The sequence below is a fragment of the Budorcas taxicolor genome, chromosome 19 (assembly GCF_023091745.1).
Source record: "Budorcas taxicolor isolate Tak-1 chromosome 19, Takin1.1, whole genome shotgun sequence".
Taxonomy (NCBI): Eukaryota; Metazoa; Chordata; class Mammalia; order Artiodactyla; family Bovidae; genus Budorcas; species Budorcas taxicolor.
The window spans coordinates 26825096-26848990 of NC_068928.1; the positions used below are offsets into that span (position 1 = coordinate 26825096).

Consider the following 23895-nt stretch of genomic DNA (forward strand, 5'->3'; position numbering starts at 1 on the left):
AGGGACCCCCAAGTCTCAGGTTCTTATTAGCAGTAGTTTGCTCACCCCTCCAGCCCTGCTGCACCCTCAGGAATTCAGAGCCCACCCCCCAATCCCCTTACCTGACTCTCTGAGATGGAAGCCTCATAATAGTCCAGGATGTCTGTCACAGGAACAGAGCTTGAGTTATCTCTCCCACCCCAGGCCTCCCTGGCCACCCCTGCCATCACCTCACCTCCATCCCCATCAGGTAAAGGAGGAACTCCTCCAGTCAACACTGGTGGACACTGATCCCGGATTTCCAGGTTCCCAACCAGCCCCCAAGTTCAGTAATCGCCCTCGCAAGCACAGGCCAGCCTTTGTCACTGCTGCCCCTCAGAAAACTGGGGCTACTCACCCAGCAAGGCTTGGAAGAGGTCACTGTGCAGCACCGTAAGGAGAGGGGGTGCCCATCGCAATAGTGGGGGTGCCAGGAGCCAGAGGGCCGACTTGGGAGCTGGTGAAATGCAAGTGAGGGGGAGGGGTTGGGACAAGGAAGAGACAGAGGGACCAACACACTCAGACACACTCACCTCCTCTTCCTCAGCCTTTGCCTTCTCACCCCAGACTCTCTAGAAAGGTCCAGGGAGAGGGATCCCTGGGTCCCAGGCCCCACCCACCCCCAGGCCTCCCCTTCACAAGGACGCCTGTTTTTCACCTCTTGGTCCTGGTCCCTCAGACATCTCTCTCTCCTCTCACTTTAATCTCTCTAATCCACCAGGGTTGGAGCTGAGCTGTCTTCTCCCCACCCAGTGTGAGCTGTCAGGTAAAGTAGGCAGTTTCTGACCCGCCCACTGTCCCATTCTTCCGGGGTCCTCAGGTACTATCATCACCACCTCCTTACACTCTTGGCCTCTCTCCCCAAAGCCAGGCATGACCAGTACATTTTCCTGAGGGCCAGGAAAGAGGATTAGCCCCAGAGTGCTCTGCTTTGGAAGCCCTAAAAGAAAGGAAATTGTCACTGTCTCCTGGGTTTGTCCTCCGTGAGAATGGCAACAAGACGGTCATACATTACCTAGAATTTCTTGACCCAAAGCTAGACGTGTGTGTGTGTGTGTGTGTGTGTGTGTGTGTGCGCGCGCGCGCGCGTGTGTGTAGGGGACAGGACATGAGAACTCCTACAGTTCCTCTCAGGCTTGGGAAGAATCCATCTGCCCAGAGGTCCAGCACATGGTCTCAGGGAAGAACAAGAGGGCACAGACAGAGATGTTCAGGAAGGTGTCAGAGACCCTAAGGGAAAGGTAGCAAACCTGGGGGGTCCTCTCTATTGTGAAAATTTAGGTGTTTCCAGAGTTAGTGACAACTCCTACGACTCAAGATAATATGCCTGGGCAATTCACACCCACCTGGAGTCACCCACTCCTTTATTTCCCTCCCTTTTGTGTTGGCGGAGACGGATTTGAGCAGGACCTCAGAGTCCTCTTTCCATTCCCCTGCCTCTGGTATCTTTCTTACACTTCTCTCTTTCCATCTCTCCCTTTTAACTTCAGCTGGGAAGTCCTTCCTTCAGTCTACCCTCCACCCCTCTGGGGGCAGATGCCTAAGTTCCTCCCTCTTCCGTCTCAGCGTATCTCATCACCCCTTCTGCTGGCTATGCTCTAGTTCGTACAAACTAGTTCATCTAGTTCGGATGAAGCTGTTTGGGGGAAGACAACATTCGTTTGGAGATGACCCTAGGTCAACCAGACTGCAGGGGCTATGTGGCGCTCCGGAACTACAACTCCCAGCATGCTCCGGTGGCCGGAAGCCCCGCCCGCCGTGACCCGATGCATTGTGGAGGATGAGTCAGGGACGGGAAACTAGACTTTGGCAGGCGCGCGACAGCTCTAGGTCAGCTTTTAGGGCACCGGAGACCGAAGCGGTTCAGAGATGCGGGCAGCGAGAATGGCTCCGAGCATGGGGCGGCAGCTGCTGAGGCTGCGGGGCGGAAGGTATGTGTGTGACAGAGGGGAGGGGGACAGGAAGCCCAGGCACTGAGCCAGGACTGAACACCTACTCCCCACAGCTCGTGGTCCAGTGCGCTCTTGGGGCAGCCCCGGCCCGGCCCTGCCCGACGACCCTATGCCAGTGGGGTCGCCCAGGTAAGTGACAGCGACCTTTAAGGGATGTGAGAGCCGGAGTCCGCTTCGGCTCCCACCTCCCCGCCGCCGGCAGGGGTCTCCCTCTTGGTCTCTCCTAGTCACCTGCCAGTCGCCTGGCGCCCAAAGTAGGGGAAAGGGCAAACCAGGGTGCCCTGAGGATTAAACTAGGGGAAAGGTGTCGGATGCGCCCTCCCCTCTTCCGCTTTGCTCTTTTTGGCACTTCGGAATCCCTTTCCCCGGCCTCCTTAACCATCCCTTTCCCCAGGCGGCTGTGGACCAGTCTGATTCCCAGCCTTCTGAGGCTTCCACCAGGGAAAAACGGGCCAACTCGGTACGTGGCTCCAAGCTGTGGAGGATCTAAACCGGGGGCAGACCCACCCCACACTGTTCCCTGACACCCCTTTCCTTCTCCCTGCGCAGGTATCTAAGTCCTTTGCTGTGGGGATGTTCAAGGGCCAGCTCACCACGGATCAGGTGTTTCCATACCCGTCTGGTAAGGAAATGAGTAGGCAGAGCCGGGCGGGTATGGGCAGCTTCCCCTGACCACCTGGCCTGACCTGCCCTGCCTTTTCACAACTCCCACTCCCGCAGTGCTCAACGAGGACCAAACACAGTTTCTCAAAGAGCTGGTGGGGCCCGTGACCCGATTCTTTGAGGTGAGCAATGCCAGCCTGAGGAATAGAGGGCGTGGTTCCCGATGGAGAGAGGTTAAGGAGCCTGGAGGTGAGATCCTGTGCCTTCCCTAGGAGGTGAACGATGCTGCCAAGAATGACATGCTGGAAAGAGTGGAGGAGACCACCATGCAAGGGCTCAAGGAGTTGGGGGCCTTTGGTCTGCAAGTACCCAATGAACTGGGTGGCGTGGGCCTCTGCAACACCCAGGTGAGGGAGTCCCCACAGTCAACTCCTGCGTCCCAGTCTTCTACTTTCTTGCCCCTGGGGCAAAGGTCTCTGCCATGAGCTGCCCTGGGGGCCTGTGGGATGTTTCTTAACACGAAACTACTTGCAGTTCCCAAGGGTCACGGACCTCACCCAGGTTCCCAAGTCCTAATGGATCTCGAATGTGGGGATTGCCTGAGGATATGGTAGGGTACTTGCCTCCCACCAAGACCTAGAACAGACCCGCCAGTGTCCTCTGCCATTGGCCCACTTGCTCTGTCTACTCACTTTGCAGGGACACCCAAGTTGGGTTCTTTCCTGCTGCCCATACTTCCCTGTTAAGAGCGGGTCCCCATTTAGCCAATTACAGCCCCTAATGCCTGTTTCCCCTCCAGTATGCCCGATTGGTGGAGATCGTGGGCATGTATGACCTTGGTGTGGGCATCGTCCTGGGGGCCCATCAGAGCATCGGTTTCAAAGGCATCCTGCTCTTCGGCACAAAGGCCCAGAAAGAAAAATACCTCCCCAAACTGGCATCTGGTGAGGCAGCCCTAGAAGAGCCAGAGATCGGGGCTTGGCAGATCAGGCCGGCTGTACTTAGATCACTGCATAGCTGGGTGTGTTGGCTAGGGTAGGGGGGTCGGGGAGATTCTGGGAAAAGACATTCAGAATTCACTGAATATTGCCAGAGGCCTTAAAGGGGGATGGTTGTGCTCCAGGGGTGGGTGGTGGCACCAAAGTGCCTTCCGTGCCCATCGGAACACAGGGTAAAGGAGCGCCCTCTCCAACAGGGGAGACTATAGCTGCTTTCTGTCTAACGGAGCCCTCCAGTGGATCAGATGCAGCGTCCATCCGATCCTCAGCTGTGCCCAGCCCCTGTGGAAAATACTATACCCTCAACGGAAGCAAGATTTGGATCAGGCACTCTTCCATTTCTCTCTCCTCTCCACCTTCTGCCCAATCCAGGCCCCACTGCTCCATCCTCCATGCCCTGACCGCCTCTCGTTTTTCCACAGTAACGGGGGCCTGGCAGACATCTTTACAGTCTTTGCCAAGACACCAGTTACAGACACAGCCACGGGCGCTGTGAAGGAGAAGATCACAGCTTTTGTGGTGGAGAGGAGCTTTGGCGGCGTCACCCAGTGAGTGGGCTGGGGTGGAAGAGGGGGAGCCAGGGAAGCGGTGATACCGAGTTCCAGGGCAGATGGCTGCCATAGGTCACCCTGGGGATGTGTGCAAAACCCAGAGCATCTGGATAGCATGTTCCCTCTGGGCCTAGCATGTAGGAAACTGATTTCAAGTTTGGCTCCACGAACCATTGAGCCCAGAGCACAGCAGCAGGATAACGCCAGGCCTCCTCAGCCCTCTGGGTATGCAGGGGAATGCTGCCTGTACCTCTTTCGGGCTGGCTCATAAGGAATGAGGGACTAATTCCCCCCACCCCAATGGCAATTTCTCCATCCTGTCACAGTGGGCCCCCTGAGAAGAAGATGGGCATCAAAGCCTCAAACACAGCAGAGGTGTACTTTGACGGAGTACGGGTGCCAGCAGAGAACGTACTGGGGGAGGTGGGGGGCGGCTTCAAGGTCGCCATGCATATTCTCAACAATGGAAGGTTTGGCATGGCTGCAGCCCTGGCAGGCACCATGAAAGGCATCATTGCTAAGGCGGTGAGTACCCTGCCTGTCCCAGGCCAGCCTGAATCTAAGCCTAAGTCATACTGTCTCCCTTTCCATGTGTCCCTGTCCCCTGCAGGCCCTCCCTCCACAAGAGACCCCTCCCCACCAGCAGATCACTTAGGTCTCCATCCATCCTGGACTGACACTTGACTGTGGCCAAAGCCCATCCCTCCCAGTGCAGCCCAGCCCCCCTCCCAGAAAGAGGAAACTAGAGAACCATCGTGGGACACGTGTCCTCTTCCAGGTGGATCATGCTGCTAACCGTACCCAGTTTGGAGAGAAAATTCACAACTTTGGGCTGATCCAGGAGAAGCTGGCCCGGATGGCTATGCTGCAGTATGTGACTGAGGTGAGGGCCGCCCCCTTGTCCCCAGAGCCCTTCTTCCCAGATGGGTCAGACTACAACCCCCAGCAGCACCTGGGGCAGTGGGTCTCCAGCTTTACACCAATGCCCTAGGGGATGCGGGGAGGCATAGCCAGTTCAGCTTCCGCAGGATGGGGAGAGCCATGCTGTTCCACCGAGGTGCTTCCAGAGGTCCCTGAAGTGCAGTCTATCCCACCCCGCCCTCATCACTTCATCCCTTCCAAGAAGTCAAATGCCTGCAAGCCCCTGATGAACTGACCGGGGGACCAAATGCTCGGACATGCCTAAGCCATGGCATTGGAAGGTGAAGAGAAGGGCCAAAGGCCAAGGCAGACCTGGTCTTGTAAGATCTGGATGACCAGATCAAGTCTGATGCAGCTTTTTTCCATTTCACTTCCTATGTCCCAACCTCAGTCCATGGCATACATGGTGAGTGCCAACATGGACCAGGGATCCACGGACTTCCAGATAGAGGCCGCCATCAGCAAAATCTTTGGCTCGGTGAGGTCCCAGGCCTGTGGGCAGGGAGAGCCAGGTTTGGGAGCCTGGCTCCAAAAGCAATCTGGGGTGTTTCTGTTCCTAGGAGGCAGCCTGGAAAGTGACAGATGAGTGCATCCAAATCATGGGGGGCATGGGCTTCATGAAGGTACAGACGCTTCTCTGCCGGGGTGGCTGCAGGGCCAGGAGGAGGCAGGCGCATCCCGGCGGGGACACGTGATCTGTCTTCTCCTGCGGTAGGAGCCTGGGGTAGAGCGTGTGCTCCGAGATCTTCGCATCTTCCGGATCTTTGAGGGGACAAATGACATTCTCCGGCTGTTTGTGGCTCTGCAGGGCTGCATGGTAAGAGGGAGGAGAATCAGGGGGAGTTGGTGGGGAGGACGGTGAGAGTCCTGACTCTGGGGCTCTCCTCCCCCACAGGACAAAGGAAAGGAACTCTCTGGGCTTGGCAATGCTCTAAAGAACCCTTTTGGGAATGCCGGCCTCCTGCTAGGAGAGGCAAGCAAACAGCTGAGGCGGTAAGCTTAAAAACCAGGGTGTGGTGGGGCGGGGCGGTGCATGGCAACTAACCAGTCACCCTCTGGCTTCCTCTTAAGGCGGGCAGGGCTGGGCAGTGGCCTGAGTCTCAGCGGCATCGTCCACCAGGAACTGAGTCGGAGTGGTGAGCTGGTACGTAAGCAGTCAAGGTGGAGGGGCAGCCTGCATCAGAAGCTGAGGGGCCAGGACCGGGCCTCATCTCACCCCGGGCACCATCCCATCTCCTCAGGCAGTGCGGGCTCTGGAGCAGTTTGCCACCGTGGTGGAGGCCAAGCTGATAAAGCACAAGAAGGATATCATCAGTGAGTGAGCACGACCTCATTCCCACCCCCACTTTCCTTCTCCCTCCCCCTAACCCACTCACTGCCCCCCCTGCCAATCCATCTACCTGGCAGATGAACAGTTTCTGCTGCAGCGTCTGGCAGACAGTGCCATTGACCTCTACGCCATGGTGGTGGTTCTGTCCAGGTGAGGAGGCAGTAGGGGAGACCTGAGTCGCAGTGGTGGTGGTGGGGGGAGGTCCCTGGGCGAGGGTAACAGCCCAGATGTGTTTTTCTCCTGCTTCCCACTAGGGCCTCAAGATCCCTGAGTGAAGGCCACCCCACAGCCCAGCATGAGAAAATGCTCTGTGACAGCTGGTGTATCGAGGTGAGATCCAGAGTTACTAAGTACAGGGGGCTGGAGGGGATCAAGGGACAGGTCTGAACCCCCTCCTTCCCCCTCCCTCCCCAGGCTGCAGCCCGGATCCGAGAGAACATGGCTGCTCTGCAGTCTGACCCCCAGCAGCAGGAGCTCTTCCGTAACTTCAAAAGCATCTCCAAGGCCCTGGTGGAGCGGGGCGGCGTGGTCACCAGCAATCCCCTTGGTTTCTGAGTACTCTCAATTACAGCCTGGCCCAAAATGTGCCTTTTCTCAAGCCAAAGCCCAGACCCCTTTCCTGCCCATCCTGGTTCTACCTTGAAGGGGGCCCCAGCCCATGACTGTGCCTGCTCTCAGAGGGAGCACTTACTGCCTCACAAATAAAGTTTCCAACAAGTCACACTCTGCAACTGTATCTCTGTCCTTTCCCTTGCTGCCTGCCTCCCTCCCAAAGAAAGGAGCCAGAGGCGCAGGGAGTTTGCCCCTATTGCTTTATTTAGTGTTTATACAGGTGACTAAAATAAATAGAGTAACAAAAGCAGCTACACGGCCCCCAATACCAACTACCCCAGCTTCCTTTGACGGCTGTCTAGGGGAACCAACCCCCTTCCACGTCCCAGGGTACCAATGACTACCCTCCCACCCTGCTCAGGACAGAGCTGACTGGGCGAATGGATAAGGAGGTCACATTTAGGGGTTAGAAGGAGGGGGCCCAGGAGACAAGGATTCTTCATATAAAAGAAAAATTATCTACTAAAAAAATAGTCCCCAAAATGTAAGAAAATCTATTTTAACCCCCCAAAAGGCTTATAAAAAAACAATAAAGCTAAAAATAACCAAAGGTCCCTTGTTGAACCCCAAAGAAAAGGGGAGGAACCAGGCACTGCTGGAAAGTCACAGTGGCAACAACCTCACAGCAGACAGCAGCCCACATGACAGGCTGAGTCCAAGCACCAGAGGAGTGATGAGCACATGACTGACAAGACATCCAATCACAGGACAGGAGCACCAAACACTGACAGCCGATCCAACGTGGCCCCACCATGGGCTCTACATGACATCCACAAAGAACTCACTGGGGTTGCCCATGGCCATGTGGAAGCTTTGGCGGCTGGCGGTCAACTCTGGGGGCACAGACCCCAGGTCTCGGACTGGAGGGGCCCCTGGAGGCTGCACTGCTGGAGGGACAGGGGGTGGGGGTGGCGGCATCATGACCACCATCATGGGGTTGTAAGGGAGGGCCATACCAGGAGGTGGGCCATAGGGATGCAGCCCTGGGTGGGCTCGGAGATTGGGAGCACCCCCTGATGAGCCCCTGCATGGGGGAGGGCCCCCATCACCAGTCCCACCAGGTTCCCCACCCCGCCGAAGGCTGCCGCCCCGGCTGGAAGGCTCAGACTCACTGCCACTGCCGGACTTGGATTCAGGGGCCCGATCCTCAGGCCTCCCCGTGCGCCCCGCCCCCCCATCGCTTCGTGTCGACCCACTGCTCCGGCTTCCTGTGGGGAGAGAGGGGATAGGAGCAACTGAGCCACAGACCAGGTTCTTCGGCCTCCCCAGTTCCTGCTCCAGCCTCTGCTCCTTGGCTTTGCCTTGGCCCCCACATCCAGACCCAGCTATGTGGGGATTTGTCGGCAACTTACCCTCACTGTGCTGGCTGCTGGCACTGCCTCCGCCGTAGGTGTAGGACGAGAGCTCATGGTAGGGTGGGGGCTGAGGACTGTATGGGTGTGGGGCTGGGTACTGGTATGAGAAAGTGGGCAGTAGGGGCCAGGGGGTGGCTCCAGGCAGAGGAGCCAAAGTATCCTGGTCCGAAGCGCCACTGGAGCCATCGTTGTCATTAAGAGACAGGTTGACTAGGTCTGGAAGGCAGAGAAGAGATCAAGGATCACTGCGCTGAGAAGCCAGGATGCCAAGACATCGAATGAGGAACCGGGAACGGTTTCTCCACAACCATCTGTGGCAGGGGTTAATGGGAGAGCCTCTGATAAGGAATGTCCCACCTGCCACAGCCGTCAGGGCAGGAATGTGGCCAGAGCCACCCTTAGTCCCACGCCTCCCCTCCCCAGCAGACACAACCCTGAACCTGCGCACAGCTCATCCAGCACAACAGGGGTGTATGTCAACCCCCACGCCCATCATCAGCCAGTTCAGGGGCCAGTGAAGGACGCTTGCTGCTCAGCGTGCACAGCAGCCCCGGTTGGGTTTCTGGGCTAGGCCTCAGGCTGGAGACGCAGGACAAGGCCACCAGGGCCACTCTAGCTGGGCCAGGACAGGGGCACTCACAGCTCTCACAGCCACCACTGAGGTCTCCAAACACATAATAGCACTGCTCAGAGAAGGTGATCTTGTTCACAGTGTGCCGGATGAGGCCTGCCTTGAGGAGCCCACTGGCATACTTCCGGGCCTCACGCCGCTCGGGAAAGCCCTCCACGTGATGGTACAGCCAGTCCACCACATCCGAGCCTGGATTGCGGAAGACAGAGAAAGGCCTCAACTTCTTCTCTCTAGTTTTCACCCCCTTTCCCAGTTTTGGCCTCCTCCTCTTCCTCCCCCACCACTTGCCCAGAGCCCAGCCACACCCAGGAAGGCGTTAGGGATGGTGATCTTGAGCCACATGCGGTCCCGAACTTCCAGTCCCGATTCTGGAGCGGCCATGGCCTTGGTCACAGACGCCATGTCTGTGTGGATAGAGAGGCCCCGGCCCTCACAGCCTGATGGAGGACAATCAGGGAGTCAGAGTTAGGACCAAGGCCCATGGAGCAGTGGAGTCACACCACAGCAGGTGGCCTTCCAGGGAGCGAGGATGAGATGGGCCGGCAGGCTCACCATCAGGAAGAGAGGATCCAGAGGTGATGGTACTCATGGACGAGGAGCCTGGATAAGCTGGGAAGGTGCCAGTCAGTGCAGCAGAGTGTGAGACCCAGGCAGCAGGGTCGATCGGCTGGATGGGCTCATCTGAAACAGCAAAGGCCACCAGGATGGTCACCTCTCAACCAGAGAGAGCCACCCCCGTCCCTCCTCAGACTCCTGTTCCAGCTCCGCTGTGCCCCCCTATCGTGCCACTCCCTGGAGCGTGGAGGCCAGGAGTACCCACTCCTGCCCTGTCCTCCTAGCTGTAGGACCCCTAAGCATCACTCACTTCGGGGGAGAGTGAAGTAGGCCTGGGGAGAGGGATCCCAGCACTTGGCCACCGTCAGCACAATGGGGCTGTGGGGAAGAGAAGGTCAGTCAAGTGGGGGTAAGGGCAGAGGCCTGAGGAGAGAGGAGGCCTGGAATGAGAATGGGTGAAGGACAGAAAGAAGGAAAGAGGAGAGACCAAAGGCATGACTGGGCCTGAGAAAATGATGGTGAAAGGCTCCACAATAAGGGTGACTAACACAGGTCACTCTTTAAAAACATACTGCTGAGTAATTTAAGAGAAGACACTGCACGATCCCACTCAGAGAAAGTCCAAAAACAGGTAAAACTAAAGTGTGTTGTTCAAAGACATGTGTATGGCCAGTCAAATGAGGACCAAGCACACTGCTGTGGTGACGACCAAAGAATCAAGAGCCTGGTTGCCTCTGGGAGAATGAGACGCGAGGGGCCAGGAGGGGACACTGGGAGGACCCTGTGTGGGTCAGCAAGCTTCTAGATCATGACCTAAACGGTGGGGACATGGCCACCTGTTCACCCCAGACTCATGACATCACACATTTTAGTTTTATGAACTTTTTGACCAGCTCTATATTATGTTTCCCCACTCTGTATTATGACAAAACCAAAAAAAAAAAAGTGAAAAGGCAAAGAAAGAGGACTGAGGACTTGGACCAGTGCACAGGCTCACCCTGGCTTGTGCACGATGTCCCTCAGCACCCGCACCGCATCATCGTTGCTCATGTTCTCAAAGTTCATGTCGTTCACCTGGCAGGAGGGACCATGGGTCAAAGGCGAGAGAGAGGGGCTGAGAGCGCTGGCCAAGTCAGTGCGTGGCCCTGCTCCAGCTCACCTGCAAAAGCATGTCCCCGGGTTCGATGCGCCCATCAGCCGCCACAGCCCCACCCTTCATGATGGAGCCAATGTAGATGCCACCGTCTCCCCTCTCATTGCTCTGGCCCACAATAGAGATGCCCAGGAAGTTGTACTTTTCTGTAGAGGGAAGCCAGGTGATGAGGGGAAGCGCCAACTGCATGCCCCCCAGGGACCCTAGAGACCAGATCCTCCCAGCCCCTCCATACCCATGTTGAGCGTGACTGTGATGATGTTGAGAGACATGGTAGAATCAGTGACGCTGCTGAAGGATGAGGCCTGTGGTGGGCAAAGGGGAAGGAGCGGGACTGCCTCTAACACCCCGGGACAAGCCACGGGATTCCCAGACCTCGGACAGTCTAGGCCAAGGCCTGAACTCCCAACTTCCCCAAGGGAGGTCCAGCTGACCCACAAGAAGCCCCTCACCCTCTCCAGGCGGGGTGGCCGCTGTTTCCTTCGCCGCCGGTGGCGCTTGAGGAGGCGGGAGGCGCTGCTCTGCTCTGTGGAGCTGCTGAACCTGCTGGGAGGTCGGGCAGTAGTCATGGGGCCAAAGGAAAGGACGGGAAGGGGGTCTAGTGCCCTGGGGAGGTCCGAGGAGCCTCACCTGCTCATGGTGTCGTCCTCGTCTGAGTCCCCTAGGCTGGTGCTCTCCAGCTCACTGGTCATGAGGGTGGAGGAGCTCTCGTACCCCGCCAGGTGGCGCTCCAGCCTGGAGGGGCCGCTGGGCCTGTGGCCCCCCGCTGAAGAGGAAGAGGCACCTCAGGAATCAGGCTCCTCACCGCATCTGGCCTAGATGCTTCTGTTCTGTGGGAGCCAACCCCTCCCCAGCTCCCGCTCTAGCCGGCCTCCAGGCCCGGTTCCCCTCACCGCCATGCTCACTGCTGTCTCGCCTGCGAGGCCGCTCCCGCCTCAGAGACACCACTGACTCTGTTTCTGTCTCGGGCTCCAGGTTTTCCCGGCTGCTGGACACGTTAGGGCTAGATGGGCAGAGAGGGTTCCCGACCTCCATCAGTGGGACAGGGCCCCAAACCCTCGGCTTCCCCTCCCATGGGGCTTGGATTCCCTCCTCACCTCCCTCCCCTGGATGCAAGAATCCCAAGGACTCACTGGAAAGATGGAGGCCTGGAGTCCCCAATGCCACTGGTCCTCTCTGGGGGCAGAGGGGGCAGAGGTGGGGGTGGAGGAGCAAGGTCTGTCCGAGGCTCGTGGGCTGGGGGCGCCATCTCAGGTTGCGGGTTATCTGATGACACTAGCTAGAAGGGTACCAAAAGAACACAGCTCAACAGGGAAGTGAAGGCCTATGATAGGTAGGAGTAAGAGAAAGAACTAGAAAAGGCAACAGGGCCTGAGAGAACCTGGAGAAAAGCACACAGAAAAAAAGCAGCAGCAAGTGTTAGAGGCTCCAGAAAGAGAACACTGAGAGGCTCCAACTGGCTGGCTCTCCAAACAGCTAAGGAAGAAAAACATCCCAACTGTCCAGTGGTTAGGACTTGGAGCTTTCACTCTCAAGGCTGGGTTCAATCCCCAGTTGGGAAAGCCACATGGTGCATGGCCAAACACAAAGAAATAAACAGGTAAGGAAGGAAACAGTCACAGATTCCAGCAGCTGAGATGGATGGGCACAGGCTGAGGCTTGGAGGAGCTGGGAAGTGCCAAAGGGACTGGTCCTCAAAGCCAGGCCGCTTACCCAGGATACTACCCTTCCATTGAAGCAGGGAAGGCGAGCACTGTCATCTGAAATCTCTTCCTTCACCACCCTGCCAAGAGATAAGATAAAGGTCAGTGAAACTGGAACGGCTTTCCCCACTCCCACCTACATTTGAAGTTTCTCCCAATTTTCATCCAGCTCAAGGATGTTTATTTCCTCCCACCATGGCAAATCCTCTTCTCTGACATTGAGACACTTCACTCTTACACCCAAGAAATCACCAAACTGAATTCCCTTTCCTTATTTCTCCTTCTCTCCCCAGTTCATCCTTGGGCTCAGCATTGTTCCAGAGCTTTCCAAGAGTCTGATTGAAACCTCTCAGCCCAATTTCAAAGGCCTTCCCCTAAGGCTGCCCTAGCTGCCCCCAATATCTAACCTTAGAAGCCTCACAGGCAGCCACCCCATTCCACACACAATTGCCCCACAAAGGCTTTGTGCTCCTCGTCTATGTCTCTAATCTTATGCTTTCCTTAGTTTTCTCTAATTCACTTTCAGATGGATGTTCAAATGTACTGTCATCTAGTAACAACACCCATTAGATCAAACAACAGTACTTAGTAGACTGAGCTCCTAAGGAGTGGTGAAGTCCAGATCCCTGTTCCTCTGTGCTTCACCTGGCACAAACTCTGCATTAAGCAATTTGCTCCTCCTGACAGACCCCAAAGCCCAGCCCTGAGGGCGATCTCACCCATGGGTTCCTTCAATGGACCGAACTTGCTCCTTCTTTTCAACCACCACACGGAATCATCAGTGCTAATTTTGTTCAACACCAAGTTCAACCCCAAGTCCCTGACCACACAGCAAAGTACCTGATGCTGCCTAAGCACTAACAAACACCTGTTGACTAAACCGATAAACATACTGATCATGAGACATTCTGCCCTGAACACTCTCACACACATTCACCCCCAAAATTAGGACCTCCTGTCTGATTAACCCTTTAGACTAATATGATTCTAGGACCCTGGATATATGTCAACTCAATCCCATCTATTATTAACGTGATGACACAGCCCAGCGACTACCAATCTATCTCAGCCTAACACTTGTATTCTTCACAGCATAATCCAATCTGAACACAGTCCAGCCTGCCAAGTGATTTTATCCTGTATCGTTGTAGCCTAGTTCAAGAAGTAGACTCCATGCTAATAAACACAACGACCATTTACCAAGAACATACATACCATGCACTTGTACTAAGCATTTCACTCTGGTTAACTGTTTCACAGATGAAATCAATGAACAAAGTTAAATGCCCCAGGTTATATAGTGCTAACAAACAGAAGAACCTTGAATTTCAGTACAAGGTAACTCCCAAGACAGTACCACCATCCCAACGTCCAGATCTTTCTAGGTAAAGTCCAGTCTGTTCAGCTTTCCTAGAATCCAAGCTATCCCAGCCTAAACCAGCCTCCCTTCAAGAGCTGCGATTGAGGACAAACTACAGTCCTAAAGGTATAAAACACAAAAAGGGCTACCCTGAATTATTTAAGGTTCCAGACTATCCCAAATTATCCAGGATAGCCCAAAACTATTCTAGCATAGGCTAGAATGTCCCCTCACGCAGCTGTCTACACCAATATAGACTAGAATATCCGAATACAGCTGTCTGTACTAACATAGATATGGTCAGCCCTGTGTACCCCTATATTGAGTATCCCCCAAAAAACTAGACCCCCAAAGAAACAAAGATCAACAGAACCCAGTGCAGACCATAATAGCAGCCCAATACAGCACACTACCTTAATACAGACTAGAATATCCCCCAAACAATCCTGTCTGCCTTAGTATCACAGAGAACATCCCAAATTGGCCCAGTATAGCCCAGCTGATATCAGCAGGTTTCCCAATATCCCTCCACAACCTGTGTGGCACAGGACTGCTCACAATGTAGTTACCAGAGGATACATCAACCTACCTCATCGCTGTCCAGAACACCCGAAAATAAATCAGTGTACTACTCCAGTATAGCCTAATCTTCTCTAATCTGGTTTAGCAGTGCCCAGTCTGTCCTCCTACAGCTCCGTGCGCCTCAATCTATCCAAGCATAACGTTGTCCGTCCTGGGATAACCAATCTACACCAGCACAGAAAAATCCGCTCCACTAGTGCCCAGAAAATCACAGCATGTCCCAAGGTAGCCCGATGCCCCTCAATATCACCCACTCCACAAAAGCACAGCCCCCATCCATCCTGTTCTAGGCCTCGCGCTCACCCGAAATCCTGATCCATAGACTTGAAAAAGTACTTGGCGCCCGCGGGCCGCTGCAAGACGCTCTTGAAATCGCCGAGGGTGATGCGCTCGGCGGGGACGGGGATCTTCACCAGGTAGGGAGTCTCTTCTTCATCCAGGTGGTAAATCACCTTCGTCTCCCCAACACCACCGCCCCCCGCGCCGCTGCCCGCCATGGTCTCGCCCGCGCGCTCCCGGGCTCCGCCGCCCACCCAAAGGGGCTGTTCGCCCCCGCCGCGCCTGCGCAGTCCCGCGAACCGACGCACGAGCACCAGGACCGACACAGCGCCAGAGAGGTGTGAAAGGGAGGAAGGCGGGGGTCAGCAGGGTGGCGGCGGCGAAAGGGGGGGGGGTCGGGCCGTGGGGCGCTTCCCAAAGCCGCGGGCTCCGCCGCCGCCGCCGCCACCGCTTTCGCGAGTGCCCTCCAAGCGCCCCGCCCACCTCTCCCCACATCACGTGATCAGAACAGACCCCACCCCCTTTCGAAACGCCCTCACCACGTGATCCTCTCGTGGTCACGTGATCTCTCGGCTCCTCCTAGTACCCCCGCCACATGATTGCTGCCTTCAGCAACGGTCTCCCAACCTTCTGCGGCTCCTCCTTGTGTGTCCGCACCCGCGTCCTCCGACTACCCTGACCAGGCTGGGCTTTGCCCTCAGGGGGCAAGCAAGCAATGCCTGCACGCTTTATCTGCTCCGGCAGGGAGCTCCACGCAACTTTCATGCGTTGGAGCGCGCGTGTGGGAGGTGTGGGTGGGAATTGGGGGAGGGGGATGGTCCTTGACTGGGGATGAGGCGGGGCAAAGCCAATTGAATTGAGGTCATAGGATTGGTGGGAAAGGCGCAGTTAGATCATTTTCAGTACAGGTGGGTTTCAGCCCCACCTCCAGCCAGCTTTTCCAAAGCCTCCCTCCTCAGCACGACAGTCAGTGAGGGCTATAAACACAGAAGAGCCCACTCTGCTTTATTTACAACACGCAGGCTGTCTGTACAAACAGCTGGCCAGAATTATTAAAAACAAAAGAGGTGAGGAATCGTCACCTTTCTGTTTTCCTTCCTCCCTTGGCCAAGCTCTGGTTGGCACTCCACCTCTGAGCTGCCACGCTCAAAAGGGGAAGTCCTAAATTAAAAATACAACCGGTGTAGAATAAATGGGGAGAAGAAAAGATGAGGGAGGGGAGTGCTATATTTACACTAGAGTTTTATAGACAACTGTCCCACTCCATCCCAGTTCTAACCCTGGCCCAGAAACTGAGCAGTGGCACGGACAGTTTAAGTGTCTAGGGACCCAGAGAGCCTCCCACCCGCAACTGCAATGGGTCCAAGTTCAAGTCCACAAGGTGGGAAGGAAAGGTAGGGTAGGAAAACCACTCATTTCCAAACCAGTCTCCCCTGGGAATTTCTGCCTCGAAGTGGGACAACATCCCAGCTTCAGGGAACATGTTGACCCTGAGGCTCAGTTCCTAAGTCACGTTTCCATTTGAAGTTCCAGCCTGGAGATGGCATGTGTCAAGGTTCTCCAGATTTCGGAGGCCCCCCTAATCGCCGGGCCTCTGGCCGCAGTTCCTTGCATTTCTGGCAGTAAAAGAAGTCAGGGACATTGGTCTTCTTAATCTTAGCACAGGAGAGGTGGATCCACGTCCCACACAGGCTGCACTCAATCATGGGCCGGCCTGCAAAGGGCTTTCGGCAGTAACACGTGATCAGATCCCATGAATCATCACCTGGAAAAAAGAAGGTATGTTTGGTGTTCTGAGTTCTTGGATCCACACTACCCCAAGACCCATCAACCCAGTTGCCCCTGGGCAGCCCCAAATTTCTCACCTGATTCTACCATGATGTCCTCATCCATGACCCGCATCTCGCCTTCACTGGAGCTGGCATCTCCATCTTGGCTTGTTTCAGTGCTGCCCACCTCCTTGCTTTCACTGTCAGTGGGAGGGGCTCCTTCGGGGTGCACTGTGGCAGGGGGTCTAGGAGCCTCAGGTGTTGGTAGCACAGGGGCTGGGGCTTCCCCTCCTACCATCGCTGCCATCTCTTCCTCCTCCTCCTCCTCCTCTTCCTCCTCCTCCTCTTCAGAGTCTGTATCACTGGGGGGTGCCCGGGGAGGCCCAGGAGGTGGGAGTCTATCCCCTCGCTCTGCCTTTTTCAACTTCCGCTTCTTGCTCTTCTTGATTCGAGACCTCTTTTCCCCATCCCCAGGGGCTGGGCGGGGCCTCCGAAGTACCCCAAAGCCTGTCCCCCCTCCTGGCCCCAACTTTCGATTCTTTCGGTCCTTCTTTCGAGGAGGCTGGGAGAGGTCCCCCTGGGAAAGGGGCACTGGGGTGAGAGCAGCAGGGGGCCGGGAGGCATGTGTCAGGGACGTGGGGGACAGTGGAGATGCCATTTTGGGCCCATCTAGATCAAAGAGGGAGTCCTTGAGTTTCATCTTCTCCAGCAGAGTGGCACTGTCAGGGGCCTGCAGACGAGGGAAAGTGGACCTTGGGGGTCCTGGCTGGGTGGGACCTGCTTGAGCCGCCCTTCTCTTGGATGACTTTGCTTTCTTAACAAAGGTCTGGATGGTTCTGAGATCTGAGGGGGCTGAGTCCCAGCCGTCGCTATCTGCCGCACTCTCACCTCGCAATGGAGAGCTGGAGCCAGAGGCTGGCCAGTCACTTTCCTTAAAGGACAGAAAAGACCAGGGTCAGAGGGGGCCCAGCCTTATCTCAGCTCCTCTACATACCAAACTTAACAGATGAAAATATCCTTCCAAAACCACCAAATCTCACTATATTCAGAAAATTTATTACCATCCTCATTCTTCTCAGCATCTCCTCTTGAACACTTCCATGTAACCTCTGCCCTCAAATTCTCACCATCTCCCCAACACCCACTGCCTTCACAACACTGCGTCCCCTAGACCAGAGCAGTATTTCTTCAGCTGTTTCTGTGCTTCATTTGTTACTATCTTCAGCTTCCTAACACTTATCCCAGAGGACCTTCCATTAAGAACATCCCAAAACCATTCACTGCACTCAAGCCACCTGTTAATCCCACTCCCACCCCAGATACTAGTTCTCCCACCAGAATTTCCATTTCCTTAAGTCTTTCACATGTAATTTTGAGGCTTTGTATATAAAGTAACAAAGTCTCATAAGCTCAAGAGCTCCTCTACAGCCCTAGGACACCACCCTCCAGTCAGTTGTCCTTCTGTCCCTACCTCCTTGCTAGGGGGGATGTAACCTGCATAGGCCAAAACAAAACTGCAAAATTTGTTGAAATCCTCAATTGTCCTCCGACGTTTCTCTGGTGGCTGAAAGAAGAAAATCACACAGAGTTTAAGAGGGACATCTCCAAAGGCATAGTCCCCAGAGTGAGGAATCAGGAAAAGGTGGAGGGAGAGAGGAGAGGCCCGGGCGGGGGGTGGGGGTGGGGGCGCGGCTGCAATAATATTGGGCTGCAAAGGAATGGGAAACCCTCACCTGAGTCTCTGGTTTAAGGGTCGGAGGTGGATCTGTAAAAGCAATAAAAGCTGAGTCAAGGCACTAGGAAAGAGTCGGTGTGAAACCCCACCTCTCAACCTTCGCGGTCCCAAGTGAACCTCCTCCACTCCCAGGTCCTTCAGCCAGGCGAGCAAGCCCCCAGCGGCGCTGGGCCCGCCCCTGCTCCCCCTTCCGCCCCGCGAGGGGCGGAGCCTGGGCGCGGCGCCCTCTCAGGCCTCGCTATAGCGCTCCCCTCCCCCCCAACCAGAGGCCTGGCGCCCCGCCCCCCCCCCAACTCACGGTTTCTCTAGACTCCGAGCTCCTCGGCTCTCTCCGCGCCCCACCCCGCCATACCGCTCCCTGGACCGAGCCCGGGCTGCCGCCTGCCCCTGTCCTTCACACGCGCTCAGTGCCCCGAGTTCCCACCCCGCCGCGCTCTACCGCCCCGGGCCCTCCACGCCCGCACACGCCGCCCGCCGGCCCCCAGGGTCCAGGATGACCACGCCGAACCGCTCCCCGCCCTCCGGCCCCTTCTACTCGAGCACGAGGCCCGGCGCGCCCCTCACCCCCACCCCCAAACACACACGGGCTCACACATCCAACGCCACTTCGCGGCCGGGACAGACCAGACAGCTCTCACCCGGACGCGGCCCCACCTGCCCCCCCATGCCGCGCTCCCCACAATTTCGGCGTCCCTCCGCCCCCATCCGGGGCTTTGGCCCCTCCCCGTCTCAAGCTCCTCGGGCTCCCCGCCGGGCCCCCGGGCCCAGTTCCGAGCTCTCTTCGGCCGCCGCCCCCCCCTCTGCCCCCGGACTCGCCACCAAGTCACTAAGACTACGGACCCCTAAACTCTAGCCCCCACCCCAGCTACTCTGCCCGCCCAGCAACCCCAGCTGCCGCCGCCGTTGCCCCCCTCACCCTCCGCAACTCCCAGGCTCTAACCCTCGCCGACCAAAACCCCCCTCCGGCGCAACTCGCCGGCCTTAAACCCCCACCCCGCCCCACCGCCCCCAAAACTACCCTGCTCTCTTCGCTCCCCAGCTCCCTCTCCCCACAGCTACCCACCGGCATAAGTCCCTCTACCGCAGACAATGCCCAGGCCCCCTCTTCTCCCCACAACTATCTGCCCACCCCTCCAACAATCACCGGGCTACCTCCGGCGGCAACTACCGGGAGCTCCGGCACCACCGCCACAAACTCCCCCACCTCGGCGAACTACCGAGCTCCTCACTCAATCCTCTCCTACATCCTCTCTCCTCAACAACTCTCCGGCTCCCAGATTCCCCTAACCTCTCAGTTCTAGGGCCCCAACCTGCCGGAGGCCCTTTCGGCCCCTAACCCTCGAAGCTCTGGTTTCCAGCTCCCACTCCCCCATCCCACCCCACCCCCTCTACACACACACAGCGTCTAATCTCCAACTACCCCCGGCCCAGTCTCGCACTCCTCTTTCCTCCAAGGTCTCTCAACTCGTCACTCTCCCACCTTCAGGGGCAGGCCCCCGACCCCCTCCCCGCTCTCCCCTGCTGGGCTCCGGGGCTCGACCTCCAAGTTTGCCAATAGATTCCTCGCCCGCCCCACGCCGGCTCAGCGCCCTGTGCCGGTCGAGAGCTCACCTTCGGGACTGGGCTCCGCCATGGCTTCCAGCATCGCCCCCTACCCTCCTCCCGGTTGGGCGCCCCCCTCCCGAGCCGGGGATCCCGGTGCCGCCTCCGGGGCTCGGTGCTCCTACTCCCTCGCTCCACAGAGGTGTCTCTTTCGGCTCGGTAGTGACTCGAGTCCGCTAGCCGCTGCCGCCACCTCCCTCTACCACAGCCTCCCGCACTCCCGGACCGGGCCCCCTCCCCCCGCGCCGCCGGCCGCCTGCTCCCTCCTCCTCTCCACCCTCCCTCCTCCTCTCTCCCCCTCCCTTCGCGGGTGCTAACGCGCAAGGCATCAAGGGGATTGTAGTCAGTCCGCGGTGAGCGAGAAGGGGCCTGTATAAGCATCCGGAACTTCAATTCCCAGCAAACCACGGACTGGCGCAGGCGCACTAAACTGCTCTCCTCCCCCGGGGAGTGGCGGGGAGATTGGGAGCAGAGGGGAGGGCGGAAGAGTACGCGCAGGCTCCTGGGATATGTAGGCTAGGCGGCGCCAAGAAAGAACGGGAAGAAGGGATAAGAACTCTCGGCCACCATACTGCCTCAGTTCAGCAGCTTTCTATCTCCGTGGGGACCACCCCACTTCCGGCCAGTCAGAGAAAGGCTGCTGGGAGATGAAGTTCTCCTGGTGATAATGGCTCCCTCCTCCCAGTTTTCTCCCTTCCTTGGATTCCACTCCACTGGATCCCTCACGCCGGCAAAGCGACATACATCTGAGAACGGAGTCCTTTCACTAGCTCCCATACTCGAAAATCTCTTCCTTAATCCAAAAAGTTACGACACAGTTGGATGTTTTATCTGAAGGTGCTTTCAAACTTTATCCACAGGAACCCACTGTAAAAAACTTTAATAACCTCAGGACCCAACCCATATACACGTACATAAAACTGAACTTTCATGAAATGATATTCAGTATTCCATCCATCATAACAAAAGCACACTCTTAATATACACAAGGAAAAGCCCAACATAAGCAGAACAAACCAAAATATACTATTCCCTCTAACCTACTCTTTTCCCACCACTTGAAGAGAACAAAAGGGGGAGGGGAACAACACAAAGAAAAAAATCCAGTTCAACTTGGTGGTGGTTTCCTCTTTATTGATGTGCCTCCTACCTTCCCCCACAATTTCAGTCCCTTCCATCTACCCCCCAAAAAGAAGGTAGTGAAAAGAAAGGATTGTTGGGGCTCTGAGCCCCTTGGGCAGTTAGAAAGGGAACAGAAACCAAAACAATCACCAGATGTGACAGAGATTGACAATCAAGAAATCTAAAGCAGAATGGGAAAGGTGGTAAAGAAAGGGGAAGAAAGAAAGGAGAGGTATTAGAGGCCATCTCCCCCATTAACCCTTGTGTTAAGAGGGTCTGTAGGAGTCTCAAACATTAGGAAGTGCAGGTCCTGAAGAAGGGAGGTGGTGTTTGAACCTCAAGGAGGAGTAGGTCAAGGAAGGGGGGCCACCTCTCTCTTTGTAGAATGGGACCCCCCACCTTAGGGGCAGCAGCTTCACAGACCGTAGACACTTTCATCACTGTAGGCAATGTATAGAAAGAAGTCTTCTTCATGGTGTTCCTGGGATGAAGACAGAAAACAACAGCGTTCAGGCATCAGAGTTTTAGTTACTTGAACCACCCACCACTGGGACATATTCTTCCACAACCATTCTTTTTGAAGACCCCAAACACCAGTGCTTTGACTCTCCCTCTCACTTGCTCCAGACCATAAGTGCTGGGCAGTATTATCCTATCCACAGTCTTGGACAATAAGATCTCAAACTATTCTCTACTGCCTTGGAACACGGAATGGCTGGAGGGGAGTCTGGACCACAGCGGTTACTGTGGTTCACTGCCCTGTCCAAATCCCTAACCCAGAACGATATGGAAATCTTAAGGGTGAATATAAAATTGAGAGCTAAGTAAGCCAGCTGGTCCAAGAACTGCTGACTTCAAACTTTCTGCCTCTCAAGCGCTTCCAACTCCTCCCCAAAGCCTCCTCTACTTCCCAGGCACCATACCTGGTACAGCTGACCCATCGTGGCACTGGTGGGCGGAATGACATTGTTGACGAAGAAAAACAAGGCATCCTCTGCTCGGAGATGAATTCGCTTCCGGATTAAGAAGTAGAACTGACCAACTGCCAAGATAAAAGGCTTGATAAAAGTCAGAGATCACAAATACCCTCAAAAGAACACCTGCTATGTGGAGTCTCCTCCATCAGAGACTGCACTCCCACCCCCAGGAAACAAATCTGAGTACTGGGTCAGGTTCCCACCTGTAAGATCAGAAGGCACCAGGTATTTCTTTTTGTCCAGGTCTCCTATCCGAGCTTTAGGAGCCTTTTCTACTATCACCTGTTAAAGAGAAGATAAAAATTAGCAGACACTAGGTACACAGACGCACACCTCCGCCTGTCAAGAACTCAACATTCCTAGCACCCACACGTACCCCAGACTCATTTCTCTTTGTCTCTTAACACGCGGCGCAGCCCTGAATAGGAATTCTGACCCCATTGACTCTAATTCACCTAAACATCCAGGATCCCTGAATACGGCGTCATAAAAACAATTACGTTAATCAGACGAGGATGACTTATTCGGGCCAACCAGAGCTTCAATTTCAAAAACCCTATGTGAAGCTCAGACTGTCAAACGCCCCGCAGCCTCCCACGGGAACCCCAAGGTCTGTCTCTCGAGTCTACATCTTCTCACTTTCAGCTCTACTGGTACCCCATTCCTTTCACCTCCGGTCCCAGAAACAGCGGTTTGGGGCTCGTTCCCAACGCCGCCACAACCGGCAGCCTGATGCCTGCGCTGTGGGTCCCGGACTCAAGCCCAGGCCGTGGCGTCAGCGCCAGCGCCCCGCACCCTCGGCCCTGGCTACTGTCCTCACCGGGACCCGGTCCGGGTATTTCTTTCGGATCTTTTCGCCCTCAGAGCGGCGCTTCTCGAACGGATGCTCCTCTTTATACACGAACTTCATCCTCCCGGGAACCGGGCTGGACCGGGCTGGGCTGAGGGAACCCGGGGGGGGCCGGGACGGGGGGCGGCGGCGACGGCAGCGACGCGCGGGCGGATTCAGCGGAGCGATCCCCGGACTTGCGCCACTTCCCTATTCACCAACCCCGCCCCCGGCCAACAGGGGCCTCCCAGGCTGCTATGTTACGCCACTGACGTAACTGCCCTAACGCCAGTAGCGTAGCACCACCTACTGACCTCCTCTCTCACGCCGTCAGCGTAATCGCTTTGGAATCAATTTGTAAATTACGCAGGAGGCGTAGAAAAGATGGTTGCCTTTTGCTATCGTCGGAAATAACTGAAAATCCATTTCCCGACTTTCCCCACAGGGAGGTAACGATGAAAAGGGCTAAAAGATGGTCATCGTAATTTGAGACTTGGCTCTCCGAAAGCTCTTTTTGGAAGTAATGCAGAGGAAAAGCAGATAATTAAAGGATAGCTATTCACGAAATCTGTTGGTACGCTGAAGGCGGCCGTTGACACCAAAACAAAGTAGTACCCAAGTGGAGGAAGAAGTCGCTGGAAATAAAAGGAGGGCAGAAACGAAACCTGTGTTTGGAGAGACGCACTGGACGCTTAAGTTCCAATAATGAGTGGACCAATAGGGACTGGAGAGGAGGTCTAAAAGGTAAGGACTACGTCAGCGCGGAAGAACACTGCTGCTGTGTCCGCGAAAATCATGTGATCTCAAAGGGCGGAGCGTCACGTGGCGGGCGCGAGGAAGTAGAGCCGGCTTGGGCTTCGGGAGGAGGGCCCCGGGGAGGTGGGGAGGTGGGGACGTGTGGCCGGGTCAGCCAGGGGGCTGGGGAGCCCGCCGCTCGAAGGAAGCGCCTGCTTAGCTAGTACATGCCAGTCTTCCAGACGAAGCCCAGCCTTTCTTGTCGTCGAGGTTTCTACTCCTTTAATACTTCGTCCTACTGCACTGAAGCTCAGGTTCTCTCAGGACACACAGCTGTCTCTTCACTACCCACCAGGGTGCCCATCCTGTCACTAAGACCTTTCCTTGCCAGGGAAAGCCAACACTACCCTTCCCCCTACACTTAGGGTCTACAGCAGGCTCTTCTCTCTCTGCCTAGTGAACAGGGTGGATATGAACAAAAACCCCTCCCTCGTTTCCCCAAACCCCAGAGAAGGACCTAGGG

At 56.0% G+C, this 23895-nt stretch overlaps 4 protein-coding genes across 5 annotated transcripts; 1 reads left to right on the forward strand and 3 right to left on the reverse strand.

Annotated features, from left to right (window-relative positions):
* Nucleotides 1-1808: 1808 nt before the first annotated feature.
* On the forward strand, nucleotides 1809-7094 carry ACADVL (acyl-CoA dehydrogenase very long chain). 2 transcript variants are annotated; one of them, XM_052657822.1, is made up of 20 exons: nucleotides 1809-1949; nucleotides 2024-2099; nucleotides 2365-2430; nucleotides 2520-2592; nucleotides 2691-2755; nucleotides 2846-2980; nucleotides 3373-3517; nucleotides 3769-3898; nucleotides 3994-4119; nucleotides 4449-4647; nucleotides 4901-5005; nucleotides 5435-5521; nucleotides 5604-5666; nucleotides 5759-5860; nucleotides 5939-6036; nucleotides 6115-6187; nucleotides 6285-6357; nucleotides 6451-6523; nucleotides 6628-6703; nucleotides 6788-7094. In XM_052657822.1, exons 1-20 carry the CDS (start codon nucleotides 1888-1890, stop codon nucleotides 6926-6928), a joined length of 1968 nt encoding a protein of 655 aa, XP_052513782.1. In that variant the 5' UTR covers nucleotides 1809-1887; the 3' UTR covers nucleotides 6929-7094. The 2 variants fall into 2 exon arrangements, with proteins under 2 accessions (XP_052513782.1, XP_052513783.1); XM_052657823.1 differs by lacking the exons at nucleotides 5435-5521; nucleotides 5604-5666.
* Nucleotides 7095-7173: 79 nt separating this feature from the next.
* Nucleotides 7174-14821, reverse strand: DVL2 (dishevelled segment polarity protein 2). The gene is made up of 15 exons (XM_052657821.1): nucleotides 14628-14821; nucleotides 12393-12462; nucleotides 11813-11958; nucleotides 11573-11682; nucleotides 11310-11445; nucleotides 11132-11222; nucleotides 10915-10984; nucleotides 10686-10825; nucleotides 10524-10600; nucleotides 9837-9904; nucleotides 9524-9652; nucleotides 9277-9408; nucleotides 8981-9160; nucleotides 8338-8556; nucleotides 7174-8193 (listed from the first exon to the last, which is right to left on the reverse strand). The coding sequence occupies exons 1-15, from the start codon at nucleotides 14819-14821 to the stop codon at nucleotides 7745-7747; spliced, it is 2211 nt and encodes a 736-aa protein (XP_052513781.1). The 3' UTR covers nucleotides 7174-7744.
* Nucleotides 14822-15599: 778 nt separating this feature from the next.
* On the reverse strand, nucleotides 15600-19927 carry PHF23 (PHD finger protein 23). The gene is made up of 5 exons (XM_052657633.1): nucleotides 19719-19927; nucleotides 18106-18137; nucleotides 17844-17936; nucleotides 16469-17303; nucleotides 15600-16368 (listed from the first exon to the last, which is right to left on the reverse strand). Exons 1-5 carry the CDS (start codon nucleotides 19750-19752, stop codon nucleotides 16154-16156), a joined length of 1209 nt encoding a protein of 402 aa, XP_052513593.1. The 5' UTR covers nucleotides 19753-19927; the 3' UTR covers nucleotides 15600-16153.
* An 889-nt stretch (nucleotides 19928-20816) lies between these two features.
* On the reverse strand, nucleotides 20817-22856 carry GABARAP (GABA type A receptor-associated protein). The gene is made up of 4 exons (XM_052658796.1): nucleotides 22629-22856; nucleotides 22012-22090; nucleotides 21755-21873; nucleotides 20817-21312 (listed from the first exon to the last, which is right to left on the reverse strand). Exons 1-4 carry the CDS (start codon nucleotides 22716-22718, stop codon nucleotides 21247-21249), a joined length of 354 nt encoding a protein of 117 aa, XP_052514756.1. The 5' UTR covers nucleotides 22719-22856; the 3' UTR covers nucleotides 20817-21246.
* Between the last annotated feature and the right edge of the window lie 1039 nt (nucleotides 22857-23895).

Excerpts from the sequence above, each read along its gene's own strand:
- ACADVL (XM_052657822.1), top strand. The coding sequence starts at position 1,888 with ATGCGGGCAGCGAGAATGGCTCCGAGCATGGGGCGGCAGCTGCTGAGG. Across the intron at positions 2,100-2,364 it reads ATGCCAGTGGGGTCGCCCAG|GCGGCTGTGGACCAGTCTGA; the intron begins GTAAGTGACAGC and ends CCCTTTCCCCAG. Across the intron at positions 2,431-2,519 it reads GGGAAAAACGGGCCAACTCG|GTATCTAAGTCCTTTGCTGT; the intron begins GTACGTGGCTCC and ends CTCCCTGCGCAG.
- DVL2 (XM_052657821.1), bottom strand. The coding sequence starts at position 14,821 with ATGGCGGGCAGCGGCGCGGGGGGCGGTGGTGTTGGGGAGACGAAGGTG. Across the intron at positions 11,959-12,392 it reads ATGGAAGGGTAGTATCCTGG|CTAGTGTCATCAGATAACCC; the intron begins GTAAGCGGCCTG and ends GTACCCTTCTAG. Across the intron at positions 9,161-9,276 it reads CATCCCTAACGCCTTCCTGG|GCTCGGATGTGGTGGACTGG; the intron begins GTGTGGCTGGGC and ends TCCGCAATCCAG.
- PHF23 (XM_052657633.1), bottom strand. The coding sequence starts at position 19,752 with ATGCTGGAAGCCATGGCGGAGCCCAGTCCCGAAG. Across the intron at positions 17,304-17,843 it reads ACATCCCCCCTAGCAAGGAG|GAAAGTGACTGGCCAGCCTC; the intron begins GTAGGGACAGAA and ends CTGTCCTTTAAG. Across the intron at positions 16,369-16,468 it reads GGACATCATGGTAGAATCAG|GTGATGATTCATGGGATCTG; the intron begins GTGAGAAATTTG and ends TCTTTTTTCCAG.
- GABARAP (XM_052658796.1), bottom strand. The coding sequence starts at position 22,718 with ATGAAGTTCGTGTATAAAGAGGAGCATCCGTTCGAGAAGCGCCGCTCT. Across the intron at positions 22,091-22,628 it reads AATACCCGGACCGGGTCCCG|GTGATAGTAGAAAAGGCTCC; the intron begins GTGAGGACAGTA and ends TCTCTTTAACAG. Across the intron at positions 21,313-21,754 it reads CGATGGGTCAGCTGTACCAG|GAACACCATGAAGAAGACTT; the intron begins GTATGGTGCCTG and ends TCTTCATCCCAG.